The 16481-nt window shown below is 38.9% G+C and overlaps 2 protein-coding genes across 2 annotated transcripts; both read right to left on the reverse strand.

Annotated features, from left to right (window-relative positions):
* Positions 1 to 928: 928 nt before the first annotated feature.
* LOC140948731 (uncharacterized) lies at positions 929 to 1951 on the reverse strand. Its single transcript, XM_073397996.1, has one exon. It carries the CDS (start codon positions 1927 to 1929, stop codon positions 1393 to 1395), a length of 537 nt encoding a protein of 178 aa, XP_073254097.1. The 5' UTR covers positions 1930 to 1951; the 3' UTR covers positions 929 to 1392.
* A 6474-nt stretch (positions 1952 to 8425) lies between these two features.
* Positions 8426 to 16217, reverse strand: LOC140947917 (retinol dehydrogenase 16-like). Its single transcript, XM_073397142.1, has 4 exons — positions 15778 to 16217; positions 12083 to 12265; positions 11358 to 11597; positions 8426 to 10429 (listed from the first exon to the last, which is right to left on the reverse strand). Exons 1-4 carry the CDS (start codon positions 16127 to 16129, stop codon positions 10119 to 10121), a joined length of 1086 nt encoding a protein of 361 aa, XP_073253243.1. The 5' UTR covers positions 16130 to 16217; the 3' UTR covers positions 8426 to 10118.
* Between the last annotated feature and the right edge of the window lie 264 nt (positions 16218 to 16481).

Consider the following 16481-nt stretch of genomic DNA (forward strand, 5'->3'; position numbering starts at 1 on the left):
ATCGCACTGTACACAAGAATTGTTCAAAACCATCTAGGCACTCACCATTCTTCACTATCGAGATCGCCGCGGGCGAGTGGTAGGCTCGATGTTTTCTGGCGACGCACGAACTTCATCAGCTTCGGACGATCTTCCAGGCGGCTCAAAACGCCGTCAACGCCGGGGTTGAATTTCCGTGACATTTGCAAGGTTTTTCTGAAAAATGTTGTCCTACGCGAGAGTTGCCCCTTAAGCAAACTCATAGTTTTTATTGAGGTTTACCCACATAATAATTAATAGTTAGCGAATGGGCGCAAATTCAGTTACCCAACTGTAACATTATAATATTCTTCCAGTTTTAAAACGGAAGGCATGCGAAGTTTCTGACTATTGTGTGTACCAAAGGCAGTCCATGGTTACTGTGTAACCTGGCTAGCTAGCATTTTTCTCCCTCCGCAGATAGTCCTTATGGCTTACACGCCGCCCGGACAGAGGCTCCTTAGGAATTAACTGCCTCATCATTTCTTATCATATCTCCAAGCATGGTCGAATCGACGTTTTTAGAGCGTCTTGTTTCTTATCTAATCTCCAAGGAAGCGAAACTTCACGCTTTTAAGAGGGTTCTTATTTTTTTTTAAAAGCGCACGAGGTGAGAGGGAAAAAATAACGCAGAGACATAAAGCGATTATAAGGGAGAGGGTATGATCTCAGGCTGGTCTACTTTACACTGTATTCACCCATTTTTCAGGGCAGTTTTCCAAAATATACAAGAGCGTACTCGTCAACCGAAGTTTTCTTGCTAGAGAACAATTTCACTACAGCATCGTTCAGAAACAATACTAAATTTTCAGTGATTCTGATAAAACACATGTAAGCTTATGAATTCGATTCACAAGTGTTGATTTTATACAAATCTCCTTTTATTCAGCGGGTCTAAAATACAGGTCACTTTTCCACAGGTCAGAGGACAGGTCACCATGATCATACAGATAAATGAACAACATTAGTCTAAAAGTGTCTCCTCAGAAGCCCTATTGGATCGAGGGGAATATGTTTGGTTTGGTAATTTATCGATGGAGCAGTGACCTGTACTTCTGAATTTTTGACTTGTGGAATGTGACTGTAATTTAGACCACGACATGATCTGCGACATGTAAAAAATGAAACGTAATCTATGACGTCAAAAAATTATTTCGAAGAAAAGAACAGAACGACTAGTGTCATGATCTCAAAAGATCGTGTGAAATATCAGGAATTAAAGGAAAATACATAGATTTTTTTCTCCGAGTTTTGTGGGTCACAGCCACTTTGATTTTTAACTGCGCTTTGATTACCGTTCAACTACTGAGCGACATAAACTATTTTCACTGCGCACCATGAAACCAAGTCTACATGAGACGAGTCATTCCGCAGTCACTCCGGTGCAATATACTCTTCTAATTTATGCCACAATTCAGGGAACACAGTTTTGACTTCTGAGGGGGTAGGGGCGTGTCGATCCCTGTAGTCAAAGCCAGGAGAAACTTGCTCTGAAATTAAAGTAAACGGTGTTTCACCTGGAAACGTGGCTGATTCTTCTTCCTCTAAGATTTTACCAGCCTTTAGAAAACCACCGGGGACCCGAAGCTGTGGTACGTGCCCTTTTGAAGTATTGCGACCCAATACATATTCCTCAACATGACCTTTTGGCGAAACAAGGATGTACTTTGCTGGCCATCCGTCGTGAAAGTAATGCACGTTGTCGCTCTTGTTTCTGTGTAGATAGTTTTTGCCACCCAGTTCTGGTGAAATCATGTAGTAAATTGTGGTGAATAAATTCCGCTCCCCGCCCTCTCGATCTGGTGTAGAAATTGTTTGAGGTGATCGAAAGGTTTGCTTGAAGTAACCCCCTTCCTTAGACAAGGGAGTTAAGCCCATCTCTTCAGCGTAATAATCCTTTCTATGATACATTAGGATAAGGCGTAACTCACGGTGAGTACTTTGACTGTTCTATAAAATCAGAGTCAATTAAGCTATACAAGCTTCAATGAATCATGATGTTATAATTACTGCCATAAAAGGAAATACCGGAAAGGCGACCATGATCTGATCTGGATAATCATTGGTCAATATTCTCTCTGGGGGGCTGGGATCGGCAATATAGCCCTAAGGAAGTCCACGCTTCATGAAAACAAATAGGACAATATTAGTTAATCAATTTTACGGTGCGACTACTATAACCCTTAACCTAGACAAAGTTGACCAATCGGATTACAGGAAAATAACAATACATTCCGAGAAAGTTATTTATCAATCATAACTACCACGAAACGACATAAACAGTATGGATCGAAATCAACTAATCACAACCTACACACGTGACCTTTTGAACCCGCTGAGGAAAGCCCGTGATTCCTGAGAGGTCCGTTAAAGAGTGTGACGAAGGCGAAAAATGTAAACTCGGCGTTAGTTATAATTTTGACTTGAGGTCGCGTGTTGTTGTGCCTCGAGTAACTTACTGTTTTTTACGAGCTGCTTATTGGCCCACAACCAACTTTCTCGAAATGTAGGTTGTTTAGCATATACAAAAAAAATTCCGGAAATTTCGGTTGGGAATTTTCGATCGGTAAGAACGGTACGTCTTGTTTTCCATTACGGGGGGTGACAACTCTAACAAAGGCTGTTTGGGTAGTCCTATGAATAACTTTATGTCCTCCCGGAAATTTCGTCGACCCTCCCGAATTTGTCGGTGGCATTCCCCATAAATGTTTAACTTTCCCAATTTTTTTTTAACAATTATAATTAAAATTTTGATTAGAGATTTTTTGCAGCTTCTTGTTAATTATGTAACCTGATAATTATCTAACCTTAGTTATTTTTTCGTTTAGAGGGTATCATGTTAACACAGAAAGACTGTCAAACTTTTTAAGTATATAAAATCGTGTTTTTTTGTTTTTCAATCACCGATGAATCAGGCGAGCAGAGAAGGGGCCAACCACTAGGGGGGTCTGGGGGCATGCTCCCCCAGAAAATTTTGAAATCTTAGTGCTCTGAAACGCCATTTCTAGTGTTCTGAGAGGACAAATTCTGTCCAAAATGTTCTCTAAATCAATTGTCCTTTTTATGCTTATTTTTACTGGCGTGACTTCGCGTAGAAGTAGTCAATTTTATTTTATACAAGTTGTGTGGTTTTTGAAATTGCTCTGGATATCATTTTCAGCTAAGTATACTCTGTGTGGTGTCATTGTATGAGTATCATAAGAATTCATTTGAAAATTTCAGAACAACTGTCAAAATCGGAAATTTTCCTATCCCGAACGCATATTGATCGAGATTCGGGATTTTCGAGCAAAATCGGAAGGACCCCGACGAGATCAGGATGATTAAAGAGTCTTCACAGACATACTACTTTTATGGCCTCATTTGTGTTTAACAAGGTTAAATAAGTTTCGTTTTTTTCTTACATACTTCTTACGTACTTCTTTCAAGTTTTCCAGTATGCAATCAGTGGAATGTGCTCTTAAAACTCGTTAAAGTGCAGCGTAAAATACCCCTGAACTAATAAATGATGGGATCTGGTGTGAACTGATAGTATGTGCCTTGCACCGGTACAGTATGTGGTCCTTGGTCCGCGTGTAAAAGTCATTAACTTGAATATCTTACCCGAATCTTCACGTAACGAGCTGAAATACTCCCTGAAGATAGCTTTTATGTTCCTGTCGATAATTCTGAAGTTTCAAGTTCCAGACATAAATATTTTGCTTGGAATTCGCAAAAAGGCGACCGTTTTCGATGGTCCTTGGTCCGCGAATCTGGTCCTTGGTCCGCGTCTCCGGTAAGCAGCACGATAAAAACATAAAAATGTTATAGTTTCCACACGAAAACGTGATTTTCACAGTATTTCTTGTATTTTTTTCTTTTCTTGATGCGATTAAGCTAAAGTTTTTTTCGGAAAATGTTTTGAGCATAAAATAATCTGCTTTTCTTTCAAAGACTTCAGACAACAGTATCCTCGAGTCTCCCACACGAGTGCGACGAGCGGTTTTTAGCGCGGTCGAAAATAATTACCAAAAACTCTGTATGTATTCGAGGTATTAAAAAAAGAGAACTTGTAGACATGTATAGGGACGATTTTCAAAACATTGTTCGAAAACAAAGGCCGTCGCTTTTTACTTTGGGAAGTTTTATTCAACCAAGGTCATAGGCCGCGGACCACGGACCGCTAAGCGAAATTTGGTGATATTTTTCAAGAGTCGCTAAAACAAAAAATTCAGAGTCTACAGCAATATGCTTCCAACAGCAGAAATATGTTGATCTGAAAACCTGTTCTGCAAAAAGGCAAGTCTTCCCGTTGCGTTTTAGTTATTCGCAGGGTAAGTAAACATGACCATGTAATTTACGGTGCCGCAAAAATCCACACTTCAAGAAAGACAAATTAACCTACCTGTCAACAAACTTTAATTTCGCGTCTTCACCCACAGCAAGAAAGCTGAAACTTCGTCATATGAAAGAATGCTAATCAGTAAATCACGATATCTTTCATTATTCAACCTATTTTTTTTCTTGACGAAGTATTTTATCATTTTCGGAAAAGACGCGGACCAAGGGCATCGCGGACTTCCGCGGACCAAGGACCACATACTGTACGGTTCTTGAGTCAATCCGCTGGGGATTGCACGTGGCCAATCGCACTCGAGCTTTATGCTATTTTAGTTGGAAACATTGCTGATTGGTCTTTTCATATCATGGGGAGTTCAGCCATTTTCAAGTGTCAAAATACATAGAATACAGCGCATACACTGGGTGCATATCACTGCATATATATTGTTTGATAACATGTAATATCAAATCTTTGCTCAATGTCCCGAAAATATCTCATATTTCCCGAAAAATTTCCCATGTTTCCCGATTCCCGGCAAAATCTCCAGATTCCCGGAATAAATTTGTTTTTCTCCCGAAACAGCCCTTGTTAGAGCTGTCACCCCCCGTTTCCATTTGCCTAAAATTTCCGGATTATCGCGCTGCGCTAGACTGGATTCTAGTTACAACATGAAACTACAATTGACTCTCGATAACTCGAACCCTCGCTAACTCGAACCAAAATCGATTTCCCCTGGATTTGCGTAATACATTTACAGTAATTTTACCCTCAGTAACTCGAACCCTCGATAACTCGAACCTCCCGCTAACTCGAAGTAATTTTTGTTTCTCCTCAGATCATTTCTATGTAATTTTACCCTCGATAACTCGAACCATGTTTTGAGCCCTTAAAAAGTCGGGAAAAAACAATGTCATTGAATTTTGATTTTTCCATTGACGTGTTGTACATATAGTTTAATTACTAGTGGATCGATAGTGGAGGTTGATGTTGTTTGTCACAAATCTAACGTGAAATAGCTTTACTTCTCAAAAGGTAAACGGCAACGTTTTGTTACTTTACGTTCTGATTTATAAGCTAAACGTTTCTTTCAATTTTCACTCAACATTTCTACCATTAAATGTGATTAAAATGCTCACTCACTTTATTTGGTAAAAAAAAAAAAGAAAACAAAAGAAGAACAATGGAACATTATGGATGTAAACTCTGAAGTACTATTACAAGAATGTAACTAAATAATATAAATGAAAAGAAGAGTCTGTTTTTTATTTATAACAATGCTATAGAGTCTTATTGAAATTATGAAGAATGTTGTTATTGATGTTATTAGAGTTTTGGCTATCCTGTTCATCACTGTCTTCAGCATCACCATCAATGCTGCTGTGAGCATCTTGATCATCATCATTTATGTCATCAGCATTGATACAATCACTTTCATCATCATGATCATGATTTTCATTTAAGGTGAAGCATAGACACTGCATAGATATTGTTTGGTAATGTGCTGTGATTCACTGGTGAACAATCCCTTCTCAAAGGCATTTGCCGAGAGCACATAAACAAACAAACAGAGCTCCCTCAGTGTGGAAGAGGAGGATGATCATGATGAATATGAAGTAGATGAAGGGGATGAGGCATTACCCACTCGTCTTAGTGATGAAGACTTTGTATTGAGAGAAATAGGAGTTTAAACTCAAACTTGGGAGGTATTGACCCTAAAAAACTATATCGAGCCATCTTAATTAGCAAAGGCTAACTGATCGGGTGTTGTAAACTTTTATGTATGCAGAGAGTCTTGTGATGAACATGTGGTTTATTTTCGGTGATGATTGAAATGACGTGCTATGTTCTAATTAGCCAGCGTAGCAAGCGTTTCCTTTTGGTTTCGGGAGCGAAGAGAGATTTTCGGTCTTGGCCGCACGAGAAATGAAATGAGAGCCAAAAAATGAAAGAGGGGTAAGGGGGAGGAAAAATTAAACGAGAAGTCCAAAGGCTGAAAAAGCTGATAACAACGTGTATTGAAAACTTTCTTAAGCGATATTTTTGCTGACCAGACCAGCCCTCTTCAGGTATACAGATCAGTGTTTCTAAATCTTTAATTGGAACTAACGCTTTAAGCGCAACTACTATACCAGAGCGGACAGTACGGCCCTTGCGAACTGCTATTCCAAATAATTTACTTTCGAGGCGTCCGCAAGGTGGCTCTTGCTTTAAGTGTTCTCTTTTCAAAAGCTGCATTCACTTTCTCGCTGAGCCGAGCCCTGATTAATTATATTTGTATAGGTAATAGCATGATTTGTAGTGATAATGGGCATAAATACCACGAATGATATTTTAATTTGAGACAATTTTTTAATTTGAGACAATTTTGAAACATCACAAGTGGTATTTATGCCAAATATCATGTACAAATCAGGGTATTATTTGTTTATACAACTACCCACAAAAGGTTTGTAAGTTTCACATGAGGGTATTTCAAATTAAGCTGAAATGCCACTGCTCTAAGCCAATCAAATTGCAGAAATTTCTCGTGTAGAAGAATAACGGTAGAACACCACCTATTGGCCACCCCGTTTTTACTGTCAAAGACCACCTTTTGAAGTCTCCAGTTCACGGTCAGCTCTCTTCACTTATACGATGACTGAAAATTGTTCAAAGTGCATGAGTGAGAGTTTAAGTGATGTGTGTACACCAGGCACATTGGTAATCATATCATATTTGCAATATCATAGTCCAGAATGGGTGCTATCATAATTATGCTATACAGACCAAATTTTCATGGCCCAAACCTTATGCTATAGGCCATTTGCACTAAGAGGAATGTGACATCGCCTTTATGAAAATAAAAGTTATATGATTTTGCCTTCGAAAAACGATTAGTGGGTCATATCTTAAACAAAATAATGGTGATTTGGTTTTTCGAACCCGCACCATTTTCTTTAAATGAATAAGATCGTAAATGGTCACGTGACCAAAGTGTGATTTTTAAAATTATGAATTACCTCTCTCTGAACACAAATTTTCCACTTAAACTTCAAGGAAAATGTTGAAAAGATGATGTGATAACGTTTACAGTACATCTGAGCGTAACTAAGAAACGTTGAACAAGATATAAGTAAGAAGTAGTTTTGGCCGCCATGTTGGAGGGCAAAAGCATGCCCTCCAACATGGCGGCCAATACAAATCATACTACTTCCCTGAAAAATCAGACTGCCATAAAATATCTCCCTTAAATGCGTTTCCTCTCAAATTTCGGGTGTAAGATAATTTTTGTGTGCTCTAACAATTTTCGGCATCAGTAAGATTCCAACTCATTGTTTAAAGGAAGCATTGGTCACGTGACCTCTTAGTGCAAGTGGCCTATTGACAACTACAGAAAATACCATAACATACCATAATACTCTTAGTTGATCATTCCAAAATGTTTTCAGTTTCTCTTGGGGCCATTTTAACTCCCAAGAGAACCTGAAGACAATGCTTATGCAAAATTTTGGAGTGACCAACAAAGAGTGTTATGGTATTTTCTGTAGTGGTAAATTTCATGTTGTGGAGTTAGTGGGTATGTATGTTATGGAGTACACATTTGCTCTACTTCGCTCCGTCCTAGCCTGAATTTCAGCCGTCTCCTCGAATCGCAAACTCCTCCGAGAGTTCGGGCTAGTTCCTTTCGAGGCTATTATGAAACGCGAGCGAAGCAGAGAGTTATGGCTAGCAAACAAAGAATCGGTGCCCGACTATAACTGTATTCGCCATCGAGCACCTCCGCCGAACTCTGTCGCAGGTGCTTAAAAAAGGTGTGTACACAATACTGCCTAGCCAGTTATGTCCTCGGGCACCGTGCCTGGTGTGGCACCGGTGTAATATTGCCTGTATCTTAGGCCTCTTGATAGCGCAAGGCCGATACATTTCGGGTCACGTGGTCCAAGCTAGTTTCGGATACGTCACCGAAATGCATTGACCTAGAAGGCGAAGACGCCGCAAATGCTCTAGGCAAGGTGTAACATAGTTTAACTTGTTCGACCGCCATTATGACGATTTAAGATTTAATAAGGCATACTAGACCAACAGCTGAAACAAGGACGACAAATGTATAACAATTAGTAGATTTTTAATGCTTTTTTAACTTCTTAATAAGCAAAAAACTAATTAAAAATAAACTAACTGTGATACATCCAATTGTGGATTACATTTATTCCCCTTTAAGGAAAAAACTTATATAGTCACTCACTTTCAGAAGAAAATATATTTTTCTTTTCTGATAAGCCAGGACTGGGCTTTTTACATAGTTTAAAATATTAATTTATAAAATGTAATAATTAATATAGCAAATTGGCACAAAATATACATAAGACAAAATATCCGCCGAAGGTAAAAAACTTACTAAAAATAGAAAATTTCCCCACTTTAAAAAGGGCGTCAATTATAAAGTCTATCAACTAACTCCTACACGGTCGGAGTTGCCTATTTCCCTTTCGTAAACGGAGCGGTCGATGCCACCGTTGGTAACCAAGCCAAGGGCCTAGATGTAATATATTCCCTGGATTAAGTTACAATGAGGCAAGTAATACGTTATTGAATTGTGTTGGAAAGAGCGACGTGGAAGCCCAAGTTGAATTTCGTTAAAAGTTACGAAGGACAGTTTGCTAGTGTATGTACTTAAATTGTTCGGAAATTTGGCGGGTCGGTGTTGTAGTGTTGTGGAAAGCAAAAGAGATTAGGATACAAAAGGTCTGGGTTCGAGGTCTGGATTTGACCCTGGGTTGCGATTTTCTTTCTTTTTCATAGAAAAAGTGAATAAAGGGTCAAAAATTTTCTAAGCGTCTTAAACATGGCAGTGACAGTTTACGAAAGGGAGAACTGCGTCGGGGATGATGTTATCAATTCATGATTGTGTGCTATCAATTAATTGTGGACCATGATATTGTTAAAAGTTTTCGTCCATGATAAACTCCAAAAAAGCAGCACGGCGAATAACTTAGTCAAATGATCAACGCCTCTTAATTAAACAAAAGTCATAGTTGGGAAAACACACACAAGAAAACGGCATAAGTAACGATCATCTGATGGAATGGTAACTAATATTCAATGGCTAGACAAGCCTTCTGATTGTTAAGCGCAAAGTTACCTGCATCTACTGTCGTCCTTATCCTAACGGCTTAAAAGATTACGAAGACGGGTACCTCCGTTTAACAAGTGCGTCGATCAGACGAAATTAACTTCAGACGATTAATAAAGCGTCTGCACTAGTATTTCCCGTATTCATACGACACGGATAAGACGTCCTCCAGTGCAAAAACATCCAATCAGCTCAAAAGCGTTTTATCCAATCTTCTCACTTGAGGCTGGAAATTTCGTCATATACTTTACTTTCAAGATGGAAATTTCTAGAAAAAGAGCCACACGACCTACGGATTAACATTTTCCCTAAACTCTTCGAGTTCCCATGCAAAGTCTTGTCGACTTTCAAAATCAATGAATGATTTCTAGACTACTGAACACCTTTTACGAACGATTATAGGATGTAGACTTGAAGTAAGGTTACAACATATTGAAATAAATAATCCTCTTTGTCCTTCCTTTTCCTGAAATATTTCAGGTGTTCACGGCTTTCTGAGTTTGACAGTAAAACTGAGGTTTTACTCTGGTTTTAAAATATATATATGACGTGCAAAGATTTCTTGGCCAAAAATTAGTTGAGCCTTAAGTTTAAAAAAGTATTATTATCATTGTTATCATAATAAGATGAAGAAAAGAAACACTCGTGGAAGATATGCTTTACTTCTTAATTATGAAGAACAGATCCATTCATTGCATTGTTGTTTTCATTTATTTTTTGTGGAGTTTGGTCACCTGGCATATTTGCGCGTGCGCATTTACTAGGTTCAGCCTTTTCTCCCAATAAATTCAAGATTGCGTCCCCAATGGCGGCCGGGAGCCTGGACACCCAGATCCATAGCAGCTTTGCATCCCAGCCAACTACGTAATGAGACTTAGGATATGGTGACGTCAGAGCATGAACAATGGAGTCCACTACCTTATAGATGTGCGGCGAAGCACAGGTGTCTACCATGCCTTTCAACATGTTCTTTACACCTAAGAAGCAAAGAACGACAAGGTATAATTGATAATGAAGTCCAGCCAACTCAGTTATGAACGCATTGGTTTTATCCTCGAGGGAAGTATCTGTTTCTTTTGTTTGCATGAACTTAGTAATTGTCCTTGTCAGGAGCCTATTATTTTCTGGCTTCTCTCCTTTGAATGAAAAGCTAGTCATCAAATACAAATAAAAACTCTTTCTTTGGCTATCATCGGTCACCAACCTCGAAGTGTATAATAATATTAAAATATATGTTTGGGGTGTGTCTTAACATGAAATATAGACTGTAGACTGGTAGCAGCAGTTCCTATTCGGAAAGTTTAGTGGCCAAGCCGGCGGAACTAGCAGCCGAGTGAGCTGAGACGAGCTACTGAACAGACAGGGAACCCTCCTTTTTATTATCGTTTGTTCACGTCCGTCCCTTAATTTATCGCTCCTTGACAATCAACAGGGTCTCCTAAGGAATGGACCATTAGAAAACTTATGGGGGCGGGAGGGGAGGCGAAGTACAAAAAATATATTTGCGCAAGGGAAAATTAAATGAAAAAAATATTTTGCACGCCAATGAATCCTACAAAATTTTCATGCTATGGCCTAAAAAAATTCATACAAGGAATTTGATTACGCAAAAAAGTTCCTGCGGCTCGAAAATTCCCCTCCTCCCCCATAACTTTTCTAATGGTCCGTCCCTAAGACAGTCTAATTCTGATTCTCCGCACCAACTGAGTCAAGTAGGTCAAACAGTAAGTGTTCTGGTAAGTCATGGAAAAATGTTCATTAAGTTCTATTTAAAGAGGAAATTAAATACTAAACTGACCCAAGCAGTATGTATCCATTGCACTAGATTGGTGTGTCAGTTCAAAATAATTCAGTGATGCACATCGGCGATAGCAGGGAAATGGCCGCTAATTTGTCTTTACTTACTTGTTTGAAAATATTTACCACCATATTCCTCTTTTAAGCTACCGTCTAGCTCGTTCCAGAGTGTATTCCACTGCTCTCGCAAGTTGTCTTTACTTGTAATGTTTGTCCGAAAAAATCCTGGCTCTATCACACTGACTTTCAAACCAGACGGGCTTAGTTCACGGCGGAGAGCATCTGAGAATGCTTCTACTCCAAATTTGGAGATCGAATACGCGGAGGCGTGTGGCAGTGACGCTCGACCTACAATAAAAAGAAGAAAAATCAAGAAGGTGTACTCTATTAGGCCTGGTTCAGGTCGACCCTGCACTTCACATGAGCGGAATCACTTTCAGTGAATATGAAAGTTCATGTGAAGTACGCCGTCTGAACTTTACCGGGTGTGGCCAAATTTTTAGAAGTGCATCGCGCGCAAAATAAAAGTGGAAAGTGAAATGTTTTAACAAAACCTGACTGCAAAGATTTTTATTGTGTCTTAAAGTATCTCAAATTTTTGACCCTGCAAGCCGGCTAGCAAAGAAAAAAAAGATGAGGTAACTATGAATATATTCAAATGGGGCTTGTAGATTATCGAGGTTCCGAGGTTGGCATCTGATGCATGCGAGACAAAGTAAAAGCTGCCGAGATTGCAAAGTACTACTTTCCCTCTCAATTTGAAGCAAATAAGAGCAATTATGTTTCTCCTAAGCTAAAAAATTTATATGTTGAAGCAGTGAAAACAAATTTACCTCCAATACTGGAAATATTTATGATGCGTCCTCGCTGTTTCTTGACAAGTGGTAAGAAAACCTTCGTGACGTCAATAAGTCCCCACAAGTTAACATCTGCTACCTGTCGATAGTCATCCAAGGTTTGCCATTCGATTGGTCCAACCTTGGCAATTCCAGCGTTGTTAATTAGGCCCCATAGACCTGCATAGCAAGGAAGTAATTGTCCATAAATACAACCCTTGATTGTGCAGAATGTTAGTACCACCAGGTGAAAACTAAGTAAAAATTACTGTGTTATGCTTGTTAACGCGCAAAAGAAATACAGAATACTTTATGGCACGCGTGCCTACATTAATATTGTAGTCCGAGCTCAGACAAGCCTACTGGACAAGCCCTTGTATAGCGCTTTGTCAGATCATTTTGGGGTGCTACCATACTCACAACATACAAAATAATGAACAAGGGGCCCAAGCCGAGGACGAGGCAAGGAAAGCAACTTGCTGCCAGCTGTGTAGTGCTTCGAGTAGTCCCTCGTTTTACTTCATGGCTACCAGTGTGACTGAAGGTTTTTCCACTTTTGAATGACTTTTTAGGGCTAAACTGGAAACTCGGAGTTTGAACTCACGATAAAACTGGAGAAACTAAACTCAAAGGGGAACTCGCTCGGGGGTAAGAGCCGACACACTGAACTCTTAGGACCGGAATCAAAGAAACTAACTGAAACGCAGCAGAGAATAATGCAAACTTTACTTGGGTCCAACAGCGTTTAAATTCTTGTACATGTACTCGAAGTAATCGGTGTAGTTGACAAGGAAATCGGTGTAATGTAATCAAGTATGTAATCAACGGGATGTCGATGTAATAGATGTAGTCAAAAAACACTACAAACTATCTTACTTATATCTCATTTCTACAGGTATTCAACAAAATAGATATACAAACAAAGTCGTTTGAAGTCAAGGGAAACTGATTGTTGTTGCGGATTCTATTTTAGGAGTAAAAAGTACTAGGATAATAAACTTGCAAAGTTTGCTAAGTCAGCAAGGCGGCTTTTAACCACCTGCCTCATTGTAGTTTTTCACCTACAACAAAAGCAGACATTTTCCGAATTTGCAGGTCAGCAAAACTTTTGAAATTCTAAATTTAGACGAAGCGACTATTTACGGAAGTAAATTGCAGAGAAACTACGAGACCGCTCAAAAATACTAATTAAAAACTAGCTATATTCGCTTAAGAAGGTGTTACAGTGAAAGGCCGCTTTGTTGTAGAATAAAGTTAATTAAGAAAAAAAAATCAAAGCAGAGCAACTATTATTGAGAAAACCAATAGTATTTTTAGAAATCGTTACTGAAGTTGAACTAATACAATTATATAATCTTAGGAACGAAACGGAAAACTATTAAGTTTGTTCTGCTTGTACTATGAATAGGCCGCTGTTGGCTTTTGTAGGATAAAACAAGCATAAAACAAAGCATTTCAAGAATAGCACGAGCCCCGACGGCTGAATGCGGCTCATTGTAAACACCATAAAATTTCTCATAATATTTGAAAACTAGATATAAAACTCGAGGCAAATAAAGAATTCATGGGAAACCTCTCCTTTCACTAGGACAAGCGAAATACACGAACGCACCTATATATTACCTTCCTCCCGTATGACATTTTTTACGCGCGCTCGTGCACTGTTTGCACTGCATGCAGCTAACCACGCAGTTCAAACGTGAGGGGCTGCTCATTGTCTAGTAAGATTTCTGGTCTTACTGAAGTTAATAGTAGTTGACTTGGTCACTGACGCCCTTATGTTCCACTAACTTCAGGGTCCTCATGAGGGACAATTCTTGCGGTAACTTTTTAAAAACAAAACCGAAATCTGATTTAAAGATTTATGACTTTGCCGTCGTTACAGCACAGCAGAGGCTTCTTCGTGTATTCAAAAGCCAAACACAAAAATTAAACTTAAGCAGCCAATATATTAATCATAAGTGTTTGATTGGCTCCCGTAACTCGGGACAAAAATCAAAATGGCGTCTCGTTTCGCGACAGTTTTAGAGGACTATTAAAATCTTAGTTAATTACCGATAAATGAAGCAGCTGTACTAACAAAACCAAGAAAGTGGCAGTAATTTCTGGCAGTTTAGCAAGTTATTCTTCCTGAATTCGCGACAAAATCATAAAAATGCACTAGCCAAGAAAGATAAAACATCCCCAAAATACTTGATAACTGAGTGACGTCTGACATTATTTCCAAAAAATACTTTTTCATTTTTGTTCAACTAAATTGATAAATAATAAAACAACTATGGCGTATGCCGCCCGGATTCTATGTAAACCTGGGTGCCTCTTCCACCGCTATTCACCTCCCCCTTGAGCGATAGTTGCCGTTGGTGGTCTTAAGGGTGCTCGGATCGATCGGAAGTGACGTGAAAACTCCCGTTAACGCACGTGCCTTGACTTCAGTTTCTAAACAGGAACAGAGAAGTATACAAAGTATACTACTTTTGCTGAGACTGATCAACAAAGAGTCTTCAATCCACAGTTTTGTAATAGAACGTCAAAAAAAAAGAATGATTCTCTCTTTTTTAAATAGCGGATTGCAGACTTTTTGCTGATCAGTCTCACTCAGTGAATCTTGCTAAGCAAGTAGAGTGAGTCAAGAGACGACAAGGGTGAAAATGATAACCTTGTTGTTGTTGTTGTAAAGTTCTCTCGTTACACAAGGGTCACACTCCTTCAGGTCCTCAGTCTGCAGGGGCTTCAGTCCAAGAAGTTTCAGTCGAACTGCTGGAGAGATGTTCTCATCTTGCTGACAGCTCTCTTGAGCTAATATTAGACGGTATTAAATTAATTCATCGATTTCTATATTTATATTTTTTGTTCCATCTGAGACGGTCATCGTCGTCATTCGTAACGGCCGGAAATAGCAAGGCGATAAAAGGGCTTATTGTTCCGAGAAACTTTAATACGATCATTTCTGGTCAGCTAAATGTGAAAAATGGTCTTAAAGGAATTTTTGTGAAAATATGTGGGTGTTTTATGGAATATGTAAGAAATTTGCACGGAGGTGAAGAGTATTCTTTGTTGCAACAAAAAATGACACAAAAGTACTCCACCCTTTTAGTAGACGGATAGTCACGCAAGGAAGTTGAGCAGATTAAAGCTCGCGCGCGCATAGCAACGAGAGACAGTCTGTGCTTGAAGTGTGCTTCAGTCAAGAAGCAGAATTTCTTGTGTCAAAGTCCTCTAATATTCTAAAGAGAACCCTGCAAAAAATAATTCTTTTTTCCCCGTGTTTACCTTAGAATAATATAGTAATATTTTAGCTATTTTTAAATGACAAAACTGTGTACTACATGATAGGAAATGGCAAGGTTACCTCTACATTAACTCTACGACAAATAACCTACCACATGCAGAGAGGGTCTCGCGATCCTTTGAAATCAATTTCATGGGCATTTGTTTTTGTAATAAACAAACACAGTGTACGAATAATGGGCACGAATAATGGATTCCTTTTCAATGAACTTGGTAAATATTGGTTTTTATACTGTTTAGAGTTTATATAAGCCATGTTTACATTATATTTATAACAAGTGGCACAAATAACTGATCTGAAGATTTTTTCAATTCGACACTTTCAAAGACTAAACCTAGCCCTTGATCTTTATTAGACACTTATTTATTAAGACGCTGTATCCTTTTTCATAGCAACATACCTGTATTTTCTGGCAAAGATTGCTCCACGAACTTGTAAGCGTTTCTGATTTCTTGTGAATCTGTGACATCCAAATGAATAACCTTAAGTCTTTTGCTGCACATGGCAGTCAAATCTGCTTGGCCTTCTCTCGTTAAACATGTCGCAAACACATTGAATCCTAAACTATCAAGACGCAGTGCTGTTTCTCTACCGAATCCAGAATCACAGCCAGTCAAAAAGACGTACTTGCAGTGAAAGTATGACGGGAGTCGCTCCACATAAACTCGTTTGATGAACAGCCACAGCGAGGCGACAAGCACTGCCGCAAACAAAATAACTTCTTCATTTTCCATGATGACTTGCCAGTACATGGATTTGCTCCTACCTTTTTCTTCGAGGATGACACTAATTTTTACCTTCTGGTAAAAAAGGTAACCAAAAAATTCATAGAATTATTCACTTTGTCTGCTTTGTGAATGTAATTCCCGTTTTTATGTCGGCAAGTTTGACACGATTAGGAATTTAACACCGGTAATTACACCGGAACTGAGGGACATGTACAGTGTCAGCAGCTAATGTCAAGAACATGCTGTTCGCGCTGAGGCCTATGAATGGAAGAGAAAAATATTTTCAAATTACGCAACATTTTTGCGTAACGGAATTTATGTAGGCTTGTTGATGTCGTGAACTTGAGCGATATTCGGTTGAACCATTATATTTTTT

The sequence above is a fragment of the Porites lutea genome, chromosome 9 (genome assembly GCF_958299795.1).
Source record: "Porites lutea chromosome 9, jaPorLute2.1, whole genome shotgun sequence".
Lineage (NCBI taxonomy): Eukaryota > Metazoa > Cnidaria > Anthozoa > Scleractinia > Poritidae > Porites > Porites lutea.

Coding starts and splice junctions, on each gene's coding strand:
- LOC140947917 (XM_073397142.1), bottom strand. CDS start 16,129: ATGTACTGGCAAGTCATCATGGAAAATGAAGAAGTTATTTTGTTTGCG. Junction 12,266..15,777: donor ATCTTTGCCAGAAAATACAG/GTATGTTGCTAT, acceptor CTTGCTATGCAG/GTCTATGGGGCCTAATTAAC. Junction 11,598..12,082: donor AAATATTTCCAGTATTGGAG/GTAAATTTGTTT, acceptor TTTTTATTGTAG/GTCGAGCGTCACTGCCACAC.
- LOC140948731 (XM_073397996.1), bottom strand. CDS start 1,929: ATGTATCATAGAAAGGATTATTACGCTGAAGAGATGGGCTTAACTCCC.